This window comes from Euprymna scolopes, chromosome 46 (genome assembly GCF_053919585.1).
Source record: "Euprymna scolopes isolate OS-2025 chromosome 46, ASM5391958v1, whole genome shotgun sequence".
Lineage (NCBI taxonomy): Eukaryota > Metazoa > Mollusca > Cephalopoda > Sepiida > Sepiolidae > Euprymna > Euprymna scolopes.
The window spans coordinates 66,964,664-66,984,104 of record NC_136527.1 but is presented as its reverse complement, the minus strand read 5'-3'; the positions used below and the strand labels follow the sequence as shown (position 1 = coordinate 66,984,104).

Genomic DNA, 19,441 nt, shown 5'->3' with positions numbered 1-19,441 from the left:
TGGAGGATGATGAAAGCAAAGTTTTGAGCCATGGATATGGTCTTTGATGTGGTTTACGGTGAGGGCAACATCATACCACCTCAGATCTTCGAAATTGGGTTGAAAGTGAGCACAAAAGACCCAGCTTTGACTTCAGATGGATTGCTACGACTTTGTACCTTTTTCTCACTAGTCCCCTCCCCTAACCCTAACCCTAACCCTCCTCCCCCGACCTGAACCTGCTGAACAACTTCATTTGATCATTTGTTTTTGTTTTTGGTGAAATATTTTTGAAATCCAATTAATTATGTCAGACAAAAATATTCAACAAATAATCATGTCACTTGTGTCGTATTTCTTAAAAATTAAATTTAATAAACTTTATGTAATATAATGAAAACTATTGAAAATCCTGACTAATTTGTTGGTAAATTTAGCAATATCAAGTATTAACTAGTTTGTTTGATGATAAAAAATTAGATTCTCATTGGATAACTATTTGTAAAATTTTTACTGGTGTTTTCTAATGATAAAACTACTAAACAAAATCATATTTTACACAAAAACAAATTATTACATTATAGCAAAAGAAAAAAAATTATGTAAATTAAAGAAAATTGTTACATTATAGCAGAAGAACATTGCTATCTACTATGTGGGTGAATGACGTGAAAAAATTATAGATATTCCATGGATTAAAGGTAACCTGTGATGAATTCAGAAATTAAGAAAAAACTGTTTTAAAATTTTAACTATACAACGAAATGTTCATGTTTAAAAAAAGTGTGACTATATAACGAAATGTTCATATTTAAAAATTTTGACTATACAACGAAATGTTCATGTTTAAAAAATGTTGACTATACAACGAAATGTTCATGTTCTATTAACAGCACAAAGCTGCATCCTCCACCAGACCAGATGAATTCTTGTCCTGGAATCGAGCAAGACGAAAACAAGAACACAATAAAGATAAACTATAAGAAATGAGAATTATTATTCTTTGCTGATTTAATTACACAACGTTTGAAAGATAAACAAAAATCGCATAGAAATCTGATGCATTCAATTTGAATTTCATGTGAATAAGAGAATTAAGTGAACTAAAATATAGAGTTAGAAATGATCAAGCAATTGGTTAAATCATGTTCAGATTTTAAACTTACTCCTGCTCATATGTCATAAGTACCTAATACCAAGAACTATTGTCAAAACAAAAATTTCTGTGAACCATGTTTTAATATAATTATTGTCTGTTGTCTATATTAATTAATTAATGAATAAATAACATTTTTTATTTATTCACAGGAAACAGTCATTGGAGAAAACATTTATTAAACGGAAGTTTTATTCTTCTAAAATGTGTTGATTCACGAAAATAAATCTTAAAGACCGACAAACTGGAGGGAAAACTTGTTTGTGAAATTTGCATCTCATCATTTAAAATGTGGAATTGAAAAAATTGACTTGCAACAAAAACACAATAAAAGTTTATCATGAAACATCATGAAACGATGAAAACTATTATTACATTCCTTGTGTGAAAAGGTATTTCATTAGTTACTAAAAATTCTTTTGGATTATTCATTTGAATTTTGGTTGAAAAACTAAGGAATTGAACTTTAGTTTAAACCTTGGGAAGAATCACCTTGATTTTTTATAGCAAACTTTTATGGGTTCAATTCATTGAAAAATAAAATTTATAAAAATTGAAAAAGCATCAAAATTAAAAGATTAAAATGTGAAATAAAAAATTGAATTGAAAAAAATGCAAGTTCATCATGAAACGATAAAAATCATTTCATTCCTTGCATGAAAATGTATATTCATTAGTTACCAAAAATTCTACCATTTAGTCTTTATACTATTCAGAACACGTGCTTATTGGTTAACTCATCGAAAAATATTTCAATTCTTTACAATTTTTGTAAAATTATTTCATTAAAAACTATTTTGTACCATAATTGTATATAATATTGAAATATATGTTATTTTTAGAGAAAAACCCCTTTATCTTTGCAAATTAACTTAAATAAAATCCAAAATGGAGGAAACTTATTCTTGTGGAATATGTGGTAAATTATTTCAAACAAGATGGCATTTAATACAACATAAGACAACCCATTCGGAAGATAAACCTTATTCTTGTGAAACTTGTGGTAAATTATTTAAAAGACTTGGTGCGATTAAAGTACACATGGCGATCCACTCTGAGAAACCGTTTTATTGTGACATTTGTGGTAAAATGTTTAAAACAAAAGCTAAATTAAAACATCACATGCCGAGCCACACTAAAGAGAAACCTCATTCTTGTGAAGTTTGTGGTAAATCATTTACACAAAAGAACGATTTAAAAGTCCACATCCGGTCACATACTGGAGAGAAACCATATTCTTGTGAAATGTGCGCTTCATCATTTACAACCTTATCTAATATGAATAGACATCTGAAAATGCACACGAAATCAAATACTGAAGAAAAATCGTATAATTGTGCAGTATGCAACTCTTCATTCACGAGCAGATCAAATTTACAAATGCACAGACGGATCCATCCTGTTCATAAAAACTTTTCTTGTGAAGTTTGTGGTAGATCATTTACACAACAATATGAAGCAACAGTACACATGCGAACTCATACAGACAAGAAACCTTATTCTTGTGACGTTTGTAATAAATCGTTTATAAGACCATATTTGTTAAAAAGACACATCCGAACACACACTGGAGAGAAACCTTATTCGTGTGATGTTTGCAGTAAATCATTTGCAAGAAAATGTCATGTAGATCGACACATGAAAATGCACGCTGGAAAGAAAGAATATTCTTGTGAAGTTTGTGGTAAATCAATTGCAAGAAAATGTCATATAGATCGACACATGAAAATACATGCTGGAAAGAAACAATATTCTTGTGGAGTTTGTGGTAAATTATTTACAAGTAAATATGAAAAAATATTACACGCTCAAATTCACACAAGAGAGAAACCCTATTGTGAAATTTGTGGTAAATCCTGTGCAAGTAAATATGACGTAAGATTACATGTCCGGACTCACACAGGAGAGAAACCATATTCCTGTGAAATATGTAGTAAATCATTTGCAAGAAAATCTGATTTAAATATACACATGCCGGTCCATGCTAGTGAAAAACCTTATCATTGTGAAATATGTAATAAAGCATTTACGTACAAAGCTAGTTTTAAAAGCCATATTACAACACACACTGGGGTGAAACCTTATTCTTGCGAAGTTTGTGGCAAATCGTTTACATTTGCATCTGATGTAAGAAAACACAACCGGGTTCATACAGGAGAGAAACCTTATTCTTGTGAAATTTGTGGTAAATCATTTTCAGGTACATATGGTGTGAAATCACACATGCCAACACACACTGGAGAGAAACCATATTCTTGTGAAGTGTGTCCTTCATCATTTACGGCTTCATCAAGTTTAAAGAAACATATGCGATCCCATATTAGTGATCCATCTGACATCCAGCATGTTTAGTACAGTCAGATTTGTAATCCCATATGTTAACATACTATGGACCAAAGCTTTTATGAAGATGACTGGTCTCATCAATGACAAATAATACAAGTTCTGCTACATAGAACTAGAAAATGTAAGCATCCTTACATACAACTGTACTGTTCTCCAAAATTGTATGATTTAAAGTCTCTATTGAAAGAATTTAATACCGAATGTTGATATTATTCACGCATTCATTTTGTATTTTTGATTGATCATACATTTAAATGTTGCTGAACTTTGGTGAAAACGTAAGCATCCTGATAAAAAGCTGTAACGTTCAGCAACGAAAGCATGCAGGTCTTGCCACTAGAAAATGTACATCCAATCATGAAACTTAATTGATCACCCATCTCAATGCCGATGAACTAACAAGAATCGGGTTGTTGAGGTGATCATGCTGTCGTTTGCCTGTTTCCCACCTGACTACAACTTGGATGTCTTCAAGTCCAATATAAACAAATTTCTGATTAATCGCCCTCTTAAGTAAGACACGTTATCAAATCTCCAATACTAACAATTACTACGATACTATCCCATTGATTACTGTACACGAAATAACTCTTATCCTTGAGTGGCTTCCAGGCCTTGATCAGTGATGACCTCCATGTAAAAGAAAGAAAAATATCTGATGCAGAATGTTTAAGACAATGTTTTGCATGACTGAAATCTTCGTATTTGTGGAAGTGAAGAATTTTATGTATAAACTCTTTACCATTCCATCTTGCTATCCTCATGTTTTTCTCTCACAACATATTTGAGCCGATATCAACTGAGGTTAATAGAAATCTGGTAAAAAAAATAACTACAAAATTTTAACTGCCTTTGTAGTAAAAAACATGTACATAAAAATACAAGACCTTTACATCAGACATTGTCATATCGGGCAAACCTGCAAAAACTGATGTCATTATTTATGTGAACGTACTGAATGACTATGGCTTTAATAGAGCAAAATACAAACAACTGTTAAGATTTAAATTATACTCATGTCAAAATCAAGTGTAAAGTTCAGGGGAGTGCCGCTTTCATGCCTTATATCTAACTGAATTTAAATATTAAAACGCAGAAAACTTTGTCAAGCTAAATTTGTGTTAAATGATTTGCTGGGAAATACATTGGGACACAATGTAGTATTGAAATTACTCAAGTGAACCATCTGTAAAAAATGAATATTTAGTGTAGCAGCAAGTCCTGGGGACATATATATGAAAGGACATTTGAATATAACTCGTACACCATTCATTATAACTATGCAATTCCTACAGCTGATTCTCTCTCCTCTGATCTTGACTATGTGGTACAATGGGGAAAAAGTGGCTGGTTACTTTTAATGCACCTAAAACCAAGCTTCTGTCTTTACATCATTGCCGCTTTGATCACCGTCTGGCATCAATTAAAATTAATGGCTCTCGTCTTGGAGAGGCTCCATGTTTTGACAAGCTTCTGTGCTTGACCTTTCCTCCTGATCTGAAATGGAACATGTACATCCAATCCGTTGCCAAGGTCGTTGGTAAAATTGTGGAATCCTTCTATCGATCCAGTAGATATCTACTCGCTAATGCAATACACTACCTATATAAGAGCCAGGATGGAGTATTTTTGTCACATCTTGGCAGGAGCTAGTAGGAAAAACTTATCCTGCCTTGACAGAGATCAAAATAGACTCCGCAGTTTAGTTGAGGATGCTCTTTTCTCTTCCCTGCAATCTTTTTCTCACAGAAGAGACGCTGTGAGCTTGTCTCTGCTTTATGGTTAGATTGTGTATTTCTTAGAATTGCACATCTGTGGAACTCTCTTCCGTTTGTTTGTTGTTCAATTGACTCCAATATGGTTATATTCAACTCCAATGTAAACAAGTTGTTGATGAGCCATCCCCTTAATCCAATTTACCAAATATACACTACTAACGGTTACTAGGATATTGTCCCATTGACTATTGTACACTCTTTAACTTTTATCCTCGAGTGACCTCTGTGCCTTGATAATTAGTGACTTCTTTGCAAAAATAAATGTTTTGCTTTAATTCACATTAGGTATTCTAATCATTTCAATTTCTAAAATAAAAAAGGAACTGAAGTAATACATAAAGTTATGTCCAATCACTATCGAAATTTTTATTTCATTTTGCGATAGAATTTTAAGTTCGAGTAAAAAACAATCGTTTTTTTTTTGTGTAAAAAGAGAAGCAAAGAAATACAAAAGATTAAAACAAAATTATTTGTTTACAATTTATTTTTCTTTTGTAAAATTGTCAAATCAAATGACCGCTTCTTTTAATGTCATAATTATTGAGTTTCTATCAGTATTTTCTCTAATTTTCGATTTTTCAGCGATTATTGAGACTTCACAGATTACCGGCTCATCTTACCCATTTTGTTCTCATTGTAAGTTAAGCATTTGACACAATTTGTACCTATTTACTATGCCTCCCCACGGGACAGCGTTAGACACCAGGGTCGTTTTTTAACGTGGAGAAAAGGTACAAAAATAAAAAAATTGTCTCAGTCGTGAAGGACTGCTCCTCCACCGAAAGAGAACAAGAAATAGAAGTGCAGCACCTGAAGAACAGATACTACACTTTGATCTTGTCCCGAAGGCCAAGTTGTATCTCAAAGTAAATAAACGTTTTAAAATGAGATAAATCACAAAAATAATTATCCAGGTAGGATACAATACAAAATGCTTTATCATGTTTTTTAAAAGAAATCAAGGTGAAACGTCAGAAACATGACACTTTCTCATTGGCAAATGTTCCGTATAGTTTATATTAAGTTATATTTCGGCTGATATTATAACCATTTTAATCACGCGTTATCGATGACTAGATGAAGTTATACCAGCAATCAATCTATATTTATATTTGACAAACTTACTTTTTTTTAAAGAACATTTTCACCCAAACAAGGCACATGGCCACCTTGATGTAGGGACTACTATCAAAGACATAAGCTACAGGAGTATTATGTAGGCAGTTGGGCAGCAAGATATCGGTTCACATTACACTTGAACTTCTGCATGTCAGTACAGTTGGGGAAGCAGGGTCCCAGAAGGGAGTTCCAAAGTCTAGCGGTTCTGGGGAAGAAACTACTGAAGTTAAAGGCTCTCTTACATCTAGGGATCTCTACTGTGAAAGGGTAGTATTTAGCTGCTTGTCGGGTTTGTCGAGGGAGTATAAGTGTTTGCAGTTCGTCAGAGCATTCACCATTAAAGTACTTGTAGAACAGGCAGAGGGATGCAACATTTCATCGATGGGATAGAGGCCGAAGCTTAGATTACAGTTTAGGACATAGGTTGGCGACTCTCTTTTGGACCTTGTACAGGAGCGAGAGACTAGTAGTAGATGCACCAGCCCAAATATGGCAACAATACTCCATACATGGGCGAATGGTGGCCTTATAGAGGTACAGGATATTTTCGGGCGTTAGTAGCTTTCTAGCACGGTAGAGAGAACCTACCTTCTTCGCAGCAGTGCTGGCAATACTCTCAATGTAATTGTTCCAACTCATGTTTCCTTTGGACGTTAGGCCAAGGAGTTTAAAAGATGTACTTTCACATAAGGAGTCTTTGACCATTGCTATTGGTGGTAGAGAAGGTTTCTTGTAATTATTGAAGGAAACAAGTTTAGTCTTGGCAGCATTAAATTTGACCATCCATTCCACTACAGATCGGAGGTCGTCCTCTAGTGTTTCTGCCATTTCTTTAGACATGTGTTCATTTGTTTTCCTGTTGTGTCTGTTATAGAACGTGGTGTCATCAGCATATATACCCATCTCACAAACAATTTTATCAATGAGGTAATTTATGAATATTAGGAATAATAGAGGTCCAAAGATAGACCCATGAGGCACTCTTGTATTTATATCATATTGTTTAGATGTTCAACCGTCGAGGACAACCTGGATTTTTCTCTTATCTAAGAAGGATTTAATTATGTTATATATTTTCCAGTGATAGCGTATGATCTGATTTTCTTGAGAAAACCTTCATGTTCCTTGACCCAAATGCGGAGATGTTGAATGGGTATAAATAAAAAAATAGATATATCTAGATTTACCGCTCTACCTTCCCCTGCTTTGTCCAATGAATGGTATGAACGTTCAGAAATTACAGTTAGGATGTCTGCTGTGGAACGGATTTTTCTAAATCTATATTGTTGGTCGGTCAGAGGTTTTATATCTGTAAGGTGATGGACCAGAGCCTGGTTAATTATGGACTCAAATATTTTGGCAAAAAAGTGGGAGGAGGCTAATGGGGCGGTAATTTACTGGATCGGTTCTCTCGCCAGAATTCTTGAAAATTGGTACCACAGGAGCAGTTTTCCAGCAGGCAGGAAAGCAAGATTCATTAAGGCATTTATTGAAAAGTTTGGAGAGAACTGGAGCTACTTCGGTGGAGCATTTTTTTTTAATACCGCAGCCGGGATGAGATCAGGTCCACATGCTTTTGAAGTGTCAAGATTTTTTATGATAGCATGCACCTGAGATGAGGTGATTTTCAGATCGTCTTGTGTGGCTTCTGTCCACAAAGGAAAGTCAGAGAGGGGGTGGTTAGCAGTGTCCAGTGTGGAGTAAACAAGCTCATCATTGTTGGATAATTGATTGTCCATAATTATTACACTGTTGTAGATTTTCCAGAAGTCACTCGTTCCTAATTTCTGTGCTTCGATGCGTTTTTTGGTTTTAGTAAATTCTCCCTTAGCTGTCGTTATTTCTTTCTTACGGTTACTTCTGGTTTCTATATACTTCTGTCTGTTTGAACTGGACGTATGTCGGTTAAATCTGTGGTATGCATGTTGCCTTTGTGCAATGGCAGCTGCACAAGTAGAAGTAAACCATTGGGGAGAGTGGGGCTTGCTATAAAATTTCCGTGCGGGAACCTGTGCTTCAGTTGCTGTTTTCAACCATTCAGTGGTCTCCTGGCGCACTGTTCAGCAGGAAGTGAAAAGATATTTCGCCATGGGCGTCTCTAAGGAGATCCCTGGTGGCTTACCAGTCAGCCTTTTTTTAATATCTCTTTGTTTTGAGTAGTGGTTATTCAGTTTTGGCTCTGGAGTTTAGGGCGATTTTAACCATTATCACTGCATGATGGGCATTTGTTGCACAATCATCGGGGACTGTAGTCAGAAACAGATCTAGAAGTGAAGCGTGTTGTTCTTGCTGGTCTGGGAAACGGGTTGGAAACATAACCATATTTGATAGGGAATGAGATATAGAGAAGATATGTGTTGTGGTACCAGCTGCGTCTGTGTAAGTAGAAAATCCAAGCCAGTTGCTGTGGTGGACATTGAAATCACCAAATACATGCACTTGTGCGCTAGTGTCGAGGGAAAGTGCTGTATCTATGCTGTCAGAGACTTTGTTTATTAGGGTACAGTCCTGGATCGAGGGAGAGCGGTAGAAAAAATAAAAATAACTGATGTTATGATGCATGGTAAGTCTAAAGCACATAAAGGCTTGATCGTCCGATTCTAGTTTTGTTTCTCTAGTCAAGGGGAGGGTGTTACAAATATAGACTCCAGGCCTGTGCATATGTCTGTCAGAGTCCTTAAGGCTGAGTGGGAGATATCCGGGCATATTAAAGTAGTTAGAGGGGATAGAGGAGTGTAGGTTAGTCTCACTTAGTGCTAAGGTATCCTAGGTGTTTGTTAGGAGAAATGCTTCAACATCATCTAAATTAGTTCTAAGCCCACGGACCGAAACGTGTACAAGTATAAAAATATATTTTATACAATAGTAGCGGGCATACCCGGCATTGCCCGTGTGTTTGTACGTGTATGTTGAGCAAAAAAAATGTGTTAGTAGGCAGGCAGGCTCGAACCCGTGACGCAAACGCGGAAAAGAAAATGAAAGAAAACCTGACATCTTACCGCTATGCTATGATGCGACAGGAAGTGAAAAGTGTTCAAATTTAGTGATATCAATCAGGAAGTATAAGGAAAATTCTACAAAGTTCTAATTTTGTTGAGAAATTTCGTTAAAAAAGCCTTTCTTGGACAAACAAAAATGCGTTGCCCGGGAGTTTGTCGGTGTGTGTGTGTGTAGGAAAAGAAATTGAAGGAGGAAAAGAACGTGTGAAAAAAAGTGTTAGTAGGCAGGCAGGCTCGACCCCAAAACCTTGAGGTGAAGGCTAAAAAGAAAGTGAAAGAAAACGTGATATCTTACCGCAACAAGTGATGGGCAGAGGAAGTGAGAATCATTGAAATGAAACGATTAAAAAGTGAAACGAATGAGTGCATAAATTTAACGAGGTCAAACATCACACAATAGGGGAATGAAATCATGCACTTAACTTTGGCTGAAAGCAAGTTAAGCCTTACGCTTTCTGCGTATTTGTTTGTTTCCCCAAGATGTTTTGGAAAAACCAATTCCCCACTAAAAAGGGAGTGTCCAAATGAATAGCAATTGTCTGATATGAATGGTTTTCCCCACCTTCATCAAAGTTTATTGTTTTCTGGACGTCCCCGACAAGAGTGCCAGAGAATCGTGTTTTCTTAGATTACTTTCGCTTTATTTATCGAAAAACACAAACAAACACACAAGAAGACATAATAGCAGGAATTTTATAAAATAAAAGTTGCTCATACATAAGATACAATACGACGTCCGTTCGCAAATCGTAGTTATTATAACCTAGGGAGTATATAAAAAGTCCTAAGAAAAGATAACTCCCCGATCTACCCCCACCCAAAGCCTTTGCCAAACATGCAAAAAACACACACACATACACACACACAAACGCACATTTTCGCTTTTATGTTATAGATGAAAACATCAGGATCGCTGGTCAGTCATGACTTCGAAAATGTACCTGCTATAAAGAATGTTCGTAAAACTCACGAATATTAAGAAAGATTGTTATTGTTGGGATTGCCTAAAATGTAGAAAAAACATTTTTTTAGAATAATAGTTATAAATAAATATTCATCTGAGTATTTTAAAATACGAAAACATTCCCAGATGTTTATAAATTAACAAATTTAAAAATTTCTAATAAAAAAAATCATTTTTTTAACAAAAAAGTATTTGTTTAAATAAATATTATGTTAAAAACATTGACGAAATTTTGGGTGCGTCACCAAAATCCGTTTTTCATGGTAACAAAAAGGAAAGAAAAAAAGAGAAGAAAAAAACATTTATGACAAATTTCTCGGGAAAGAATAACTAGTGGAAATGAGCAAAATAAATACAGTCCCGAATAAGTTTAAAATGATCCAAGTTTATTAAAACAAAAAGTTATCGATTGCCTTTATTTCCCAAGGTTGGGGCTAAAAAAAACCCTTAAGGAAACATTTAAAAGTACATTAAAAAATACAAAAAGGACGCCAATGCAAGAAAGGCTGAAAGAAAGAACATATAAAAAACGGAAAACCGTTCTTGTTTAGAATTCAGTCCTTTTAACAAAATGTTCAGTCTTTCTTTGACAAAATGTTTTTTTCTTTTCCGAAAGGACAAACAAAAAGTCTCTTTGACCTAAAATGGGAGAAAGACGTAATTTCCTTTGTGAAGGCTCATGTGCCTTTTAATTCAAAGGGGAGAGAAGACCATAAAGCCGCTTTGGTAGGCATTATCTGTACAAATACGGGGTAAATTCCTGAATTATGGAAGATTTCCTTTCTGAAGGAAACTTCGGTTGAAAAATCTTTCAAAGAGGGGATTTCCTTTCTAGGGGCGTAAATTAAAAAAAAACGTTTGTCTAAAATATTATATTCGGTTTATTGGAAAGAGCATAAAATTTCACATTGGCCCTGAAAATATCGTAAAAATAGAATCAATAGAAAAATTTGGATAGATTTTTAAAGTTTAAAAATTGAAAAATACTGAGCTCGTAAAATTCAATTAATTTCATTACTGTGTTTTAAAAAAAAAATTCTATTACTTTTAAAACAACTTTAATAGTTTATTTTGGAAGTATAATCCATAAAGAAATTAAACAAGCCACTTTTAAAAGAGAAATTACGAGTTTTTTTTATATTTTATTCGCAGTTTCGTGTTTGGGATGTCAAAAATTCCTACAAAAATTCTGATACATCTATAATTCATCTTTATAAAAATAAAAGTTATAAAAAGATATGTGAATAAAATAATATATTTTTAAATGCTCATTGTTTATACTTGTTGCTTACATTTGTGATTTATTATGCATAAAAATTGTCTCGGTCTAGAAGGATTTTCCTTCCTTTACTGAGTACCGATATACATCGCACTCTAAATAAATATTTAATTTTATTATAAACGCACAGTAAAGAAAGAAAAAAACACACTGTACATTGTAGAGGACTAGGATATATAAATCCTAATCCTGATACAAAAGAAAATAATGAAACGAATTGAATTGAAGGAAACAAAAGCTCAATTGATGGATAAGATAAACGTATCGTTTATTTACTGTTGAAAGAATGAATGTTTTAGATATAACATGTGTTCATGTCGGCGCGGGTGTAACCATCGTTTGTTGCATGACTAGTGGTGTAGAAAGAAAAGGAAATGTGTGTTCATCTCACTATCGTTTGTTCGCGTGTGCGAAGAGAAGTGAGTAATGTCGTAGAAATGAGAATGATAGTCCAGACAAAGATAGTGGGTTAAGCTGTACGCCATGTTAGCAGTCAGCTACGCGAAGGTATTCTCAGGGACAAGTTGTATATGTAGAGAGAGAAAGAGTGTAAAGGTGTACATACGGTCTGTTAACTTTTTGTCCCACATAGTAGCAAGTGGTGTGAGGTACGCGCGTGCGCGCACCTGCCGAAACGGCGGCTAGTGCGCCGATCACTCACCTCGGGAGGCTAGTCTGAAAAGGATTGGAAACAGCTTGTCTCTTCCTTTTATAGGTGTTTCCGGTGGTCTTTTGTGCATGTGTGGATTTCATTTGAAAGGGGAAATGACGTTGTCCTTGTGTGCGCATGTGTGAGTACATGTGTGTGTGTATACACGTGAATGTGAGTGTATGTACGCAAATGTGAATATATGTACATGTGTAGACGTGTGCGCGTATGTATATAACAAGTAATATGGCTTGAAATGTGAACGCGTGTTTTTGTGTGAGACTAGAAAAGGCTCGCGCAACATACAAAATTAATCTAGGTCGCAAAACCCACAAAACATTTGCAAAAATCCGAACAAGTCAGTTATTTTATATGTTTTTCTGTCATTAAAACGTTTGTTTAAATAATTTTATTTAAAAGTTTTTTTTTAAATATCTATTTTTTAATACACAGAACGTCGGTTTTCAATGTTTTGTAACTAATATCGCTCATTCTTTTTATTTATTTTCTTTATTATTATTATTATTAGTAGTAGTAGTAGTAGTAGTTTTATTTAAAAAAATTATGTAAATATATATTTTTAAAAAATTGCTCGTGAACATTTGACTATGCCTGCTATTTGATATGTTTACAAACAACGAACTCCAATGTCAAAATCGAACCAGCCGTCGTCTTCTGCTACAGGGTCTCTATTTTTTACTTGATCCAAACATTTTAATGGCAAAAACAAATATAAAATAACTGATTAGTCCGAATTTTTTTAATGTTTCGCGGGTTTTTTGCGACCAAGATTGATTTTTATATAAAGTGTTTGTCCCCCCCCATCTGCATTTTTTAATACAATTCTATATTTAGTTAAAGCTCAATGTACGTAGGCGGTCAAAGAAAGAAAAATCTGTCTAGACTGAGGCAATTTTCATGCATAATCAAATCACAAGTATAAGCAACAAGTATAAACAATCAAGAATTTAAAAATAAAGATGAAATGTAATATTACAAGATACAAATCTTTTCATAACTTTTATTTTTATTAAAAATAAAAACAAAAAAATCTTTATTTTTATACTTTACCACAAGCGCAAATTAAATACAAGTAAATTTTAGCATCCGAAATTCTCAGTTATAACGTCGGTTTTTAATGTTTTGTAATTAATATAGGTCATCCTTTTTTATTAATTTATTTTTTGTTATAATAATAATTACTAGCAGGACCCGTGCAAATTCCACGGTAGTTAAAATCTTTTTAAACACATCAGTAAGAAATTCCTTATTGTTATATTACAAAAATGAACGTATGGAAGCAAGTAGAACAAAGAACTTTACTTTAAACGTTTATTGAAGGTCAATGCGATCGTAACTGATGCTGTTGATATTGTCAGGAAGTGCTGGTGATGATTGAGGCGGTGACAGGGACGTCGATCAGCTGCTTGGAGTGAGAATAGTGGTCAGTCAGCAGGTTCTGGGGAGTCAGACTGTGAATTTAAAAAAGACTGTGTGACATTGTTGACATTGATTTTGTGAAAGTTCTGATGACCCCAAGTTGTTTAATATTTCAGGACATCTTGGATTACATGTATAGGTAAGGAATGGGTCTGGCTTTCCATATTTACAGAAAACTTCCATTGCATCTTGATACAGTTGTTGAAGATTCCTAGGACTTCCTGTAAATGAAGATGGTAGAATAACTGGTACACCAGAATCGCCATCTTCATTCCTTGCTAAATGATCCATTAAGCTAGAATATTGAGCAGCTCTTGGTTGACTTTGATAGCTTTTAATGAAGTTAAATAAGCAACCGTCAACTTTTACATATGCAATAAACTTTTCTATTTATTTTGAATTTTATTCAATGAAGATTTGGAAATTCACAAATATTTAAAGTCGAATTATTGATATAGATTTCAATTAATGCATCACAACTTCCTGATAATATAAATAGAACACTTTGAATTTTCTGTACAAAAGTTTTTTCCATAAAAACATTGTAATCTGTTATAATATTCAGATTCTTGTGTAGTACATGCATATAAAATGAAGTGTTTCTGTAAATCTTACGAAGTACAGTTAAATTTTGATTTTTCGATAATCAAAATGATGTGAGGTAGGTTGTACCTATCAAATTTATGTCAATGTTATATAATTAAGTAAAGTTAAACAAACTGTACACTACTTTTTTATCAAATTATGAATTTTAAATATAAGGAAAGCAATTTAAAAAATCATATTTACATCCAAGTTAATTTTTAGATTCCATAGCTGTTCCTGATTGTTTTCATAACACTTCACGGTAAACAATATTCTTAGTATATGTTACACCACGCTTTCTTCCCTGGTTATCATTTCTATGCAGTTGCATTACCTTAAATTTCACACTGTGCTTAGATCGAGCTCTTGAACATGCCACATACAGTTGACCATGAGAAAATACAGGTTGTTCAAGATATATACCAACCTTATTCAAAGTTTGGCCTTGTGCTTTATTGATGGTCAGTGAATATGCTAATCGTATTGCAAACTGTATCCGATGAAATGCAAACGGAACATTTGTATCACTTGGCTTTAACTTAATTCTTGGAATGATAACTGTGGAACCTCTATTAGATCCATTAATTAAAATAGCAATGATGCTGTTTTGATGACATTCTTTTATTTTCATCCTAGTTCCATTACAAAGTCCTTGATTTATGGATAAATTTCGCAGTCGCATTACTATTGCCCCTATTTTCACATTAATTCGGTGAGGTGACATTCCAGATGGAGTTAATGAATTTATGAACTCGATAGGATAATTTTGAAGTTCAGCATCATCATCGGAGATGTAATCTGTACTTAAATATGTATTTATGCCTCCGGGAAGATTATTTAGAATTTCTACATTTACTGTTAAACATTCTGTATTTTTTGGAGTCATGATGATTCTATTTTCCATTTCTTGAGGGCTGCAATCAAATATTTCTGAGATTAGAGAACCATTACATACCGAATCATCAGGAACATCTATGGCATCTACAGGAACGTCATTAAGACTGCTCGTTAGTGTACCATTACCAAGATGAAGGAGCCATCTAGAAAACTCCTGTTCATTTATGTTAGTTCTGACGTTTTGTGTTAGTTGTAATTGACTGAAATGATGCCACAATGGGCATCTTTTAAGACAGGTATCTATAATAGATGTAGGTGATCTATGTGACACTACTGGCAAAATTTGCCTGGAGTCACCTCCAAGTATGAGAAATTTTCCACCAAATATTTTATCGTTACCCATTATATCTTGTAAACATCTATCTATAGCAAGCAGTGCATGATTAGGTATCATAGAGGCTTCGTCTATGATGAATACCTTTACCTTTCTCAAAAAAGAAGCATGCTCTGATACAGGAGAAACGTTACAGACACTGGTTTCTGTCAGAGGCAAAGGTAGTTTGAATATACTGTGGAGTGTTTTCCCTGAAGTTAGTAGCATTGCAGCAATGCCGCAGTGGCGGTTACAGTACTGCTGGAGGTGAAGTAATCATATAACATGTTGAATAAAAAGGTTTTTCCTGATCCGGCTGGAGCATCTAAATAGAAGCAATTGTTGTGTGGTGCTTCTTTTTCAGTTGCCATGACAGCCTTGATTATAGTATTAAAGACCTCTAATTGTTCATTGTTTAACAATTCAATATTAGGCCAGTTTGTATTTCGAGTCATATTATCTATTGGAGGATCACCTGTTGGTTAAGGCAAACCCATTGCCTGGCAAGAAGAACCGTGTTCATTAAATATTGCTTTTATCAAATGAATAACTGGGGCATTGAATGAATAACTTTGCGGCCCGGGCGACAAGATCAAAGTGTAGTATCTGTTCCGGCAGATACTGCACTTGAGATAATTTGTACCAGTCAATGGAGGGGAAACCCTCTATACTGGGACAATTATTATTTTTGGTAACCAGAGTGACCCCTTTTAGGGGAGCTGGTTTTTACATCACATTAAAAACGGCCTTGTGCCTAATTTGCTCAGTGGGGGAGCAAATAAATACCATCTGTTCCGGCAGATGCTGCACTTAAGATAATTTGTACCAGTCAATGGAGGGGAAACCCTCTATACTGGGACAATTATTATTTTTGGTAACCAGAGTGCCCCCTTTTTGCCTACTTTTAGAGGAGCTGGTTTTTACATCACATTAAAAACGGCCTTGTGCCTAATTTGCTCAGTGGGGGAGCAAATAAATACCATCTGTTCCGACAGATACTGCAAGCAAAGACCATATGTGGGGGTAACCCCACATATCTACCTTGGTCAATGTAGGGGCAACCCTTCATACCAACAGTCCCTATCAAACTCCCATTTCCCACCCATCGGGAGCTTGTCCCCATTTCCCTCCCCCCTCCCTCTCTCTCCACATTAAAAAACGGCCTTGTGCCTAATTTGCTCAGTGGGGAAGCAAATAAATACAACCTGGGGGATATGTATAATATATCCACCAGTCCACTACACTTTACCGTAAAATTCGGCTAAAACAATTGTTAACGAATTATCTCCTTTGAATCGATATCGTCTGCTTGTGACAATTGAAGCGAAAACCTTATTAGGTATTAAATGCTAAAACATTTTAATACAGCTAGCTAATTGGCTATAAAGTAAGTTATTCCGAACTTTGATCTAACATTTTAAGTAAAAAAAAAAAAAGCTTAACATTTTCTTGTATCTTTTTTTTATATTAAGAAAAATGTAAGCATCATGCTGAAATAATAAAAATGCCATTCTTAATAAGGGGAGAGGGTTTGACTATTCTAAACCTTCACCTAAATAACCATTTAATGAAAAAATGTTTAAAATGTTCTTGTATCTTTTTTATAATTTTTGTTAAATAAGAAAAATCAATAAACTTTGATAACACTATTGTAAGAATCATGCTGAAAGCCATTCTTAATATGGGGAGGGGGTTAACTATTCTGAAACTTTACCTAACAATGTAAAAAAAATAAGGGAAAAATATATGTATGAACAATAAATATTTCTTCAGTTAAATAAATTATACTGTAAATCTTTAAATAAGGAATAAATATTTATTCAAACCATAATTATTGAAACAGTATTTTACTGCATAAAAAAACGGTTATGGGGAGAAAGGTTAACTATTTTGAACCTTCTCCTAAATAGCGATGTAATGAAAAAAAAAATTTAATGATCTTGTATCTTTTTTTTATAATTTGTTTTAAAATAATAAAAAAAAAAACTTTGATACCGCTATTGTAAGAATCATGCCGAAAGCCATTCTTAATATGGGGAGTGGGGTTAACTATTCTGAAACTTTACCTAACAATGTAATAAAAATAATGGAAAAATATATGTATGAACAATAAATATTTCTTCAGTTAAATAAAATATACTGAAAATCTTTAAATAGGAAATAAATATTTCTTTAAATAAATTAAATCGTAAGTAATGAAACCATATGAAAAAAAAATTTGTGTCCATTTTTTATAGTATTTAAATATGTATGCCCTGTCGGTGGGCATTAGAAGATGATGAATGCCTGTAAAAGAAGCAAAATAAAACAGACAAAACATAAATGATAACTATGTAATCAACGTGAAGTTGTATAAATGTTACAAAATTACTCGATTCGGCATTAAATAACACGAAAAAGGATTGATATGCCGTAAAACAAAACAAAACAAAACAGAACAAGACATAAAATATGTTTTGACTCTGTGTTACTCAGTGTATTTGCGAATGGTGACTTTGGTGATTTATTTAATAAAGTCATTCTTGACTTTTGTAACATTTATTTCGAAACATATTTTTTGTTATGTAAGGCTTACTCAAAAGTAAATAAAAAAAGAGATAAAGTGGCATAGTAAAAAAAAAAAAAAAAAGAACTCGTAACGTTAAATGTAAAAAATATATTTATTACTGAATAAAATAGAATAAGCGTTCCGTATTCACTACAATAATAAACAGAAGACATCGTTAAAAAATGTAAGTAAAATACTATTTAAACTGTGGAACGATACCTTCTATGCGTAATTGTCTTTAAAATAATCCCGAACCATAAATAGACAGTTCACACACACACACACACACACACACACACACACACACACACACACACACACACACATATATATACATATATACATATATATATATATATATATATATATATATATATATATATATATATATATATATTTTGCTATTGTTCGGGAAGTTTTGGAAAATAAAAGGGTTTAATTATTTTTTAACTAATAAAGAGTGAACAATAAAGGGAGATAATTCACATTAATTAATGTTTGCGATGATGATGACGCGTTTCATTAATTAATGTTTGCGATAATGATGACGTGACACCGTACGGACAAGCGAATTAATATATAGATTATTTTTATTAGTTTTATTTAAAAGTTCTTTTAATATATTAAAAAACGCACTCAGAAAGACACCTATTTATTTAAATATATTTTGTTTAAATACGTTCCTTTTGTTTCTTACATTAAAAAGTTTTGTGTAAATAGAAAAAAAGTTTTTTTAATAAGTTTTGTGAATATTTAATATTAAAAAATGGTTTGCAAAGATATATTTTCTTTTTAATCTTAAAAAGTTTTGTAAATATATTTTAAAAACATTTTGCTCGCGAACATTCGACCATGTCTGCCGTTTGACGTGTTTATAAAGAACAAACGCCAATGTCAAGGTCGGTGTCGTTTGAAATGTGTGCCAGTCGTCATCTTCTGCTACACGGTCTCTATTCTATACTTGGTCCGATAAAAATATTTATACATTTTTGACAATTAATTTACATTTTATAATCGTTTCTTTGTTGAAAGAAGATTGCTAAACAAAAAAAAAGTATTAACCAATAAGTACCACCAATAGCAATGATCAAAGACTCTTTATCTGAAAGTACATCTTTTAAACTCCTTTACCTAACGTTCACAGGAAACATGAGGTGGAACAATTACATCAATGTAATTGTTCCAACTCATGTTTCGCATTGTCAGCACCGCTGAGAAAAAGGTAAATTCCCTCTACCATGATAGAAAGCTACTAATGCTGGAAAGTATACTTACCTCTATAAGGCCACCATTCGCCCATGTATGGAGTATTGTTGTCATATTTGGGCTGGTGCATCTGCTACTAGTCTCTCAAGGTTCAAAAGAGAGTCGCCAACCTGATATGTCCTT

General features: G+C 33.6%; 1 protein-coding gene across 1 annotated transcript; it reads left to right on the top strand.

Moving 5' to 3' along the window:
* The first annotated feature begins 1,291 nt into the window (after positions 1-1,291).
* LOC145270855 (uncharacterized) lies at positions 1,292-5,702 on the top strand. Its single transcript, XM_080126415.1, has one exon. It carries the CDS (start codon positions 2,024-2,026, stop codon positions 3,485-3,487), a length of 1,464 nt encoding a protein of 487 aa, XP_079982541.1. The 5' UTR covers positions 1,292-2,023; the 3' UTR covers positions 3,488-5,702.
* Positions 5,703-19,441: the final 13,739 nt, after the last annotated feature.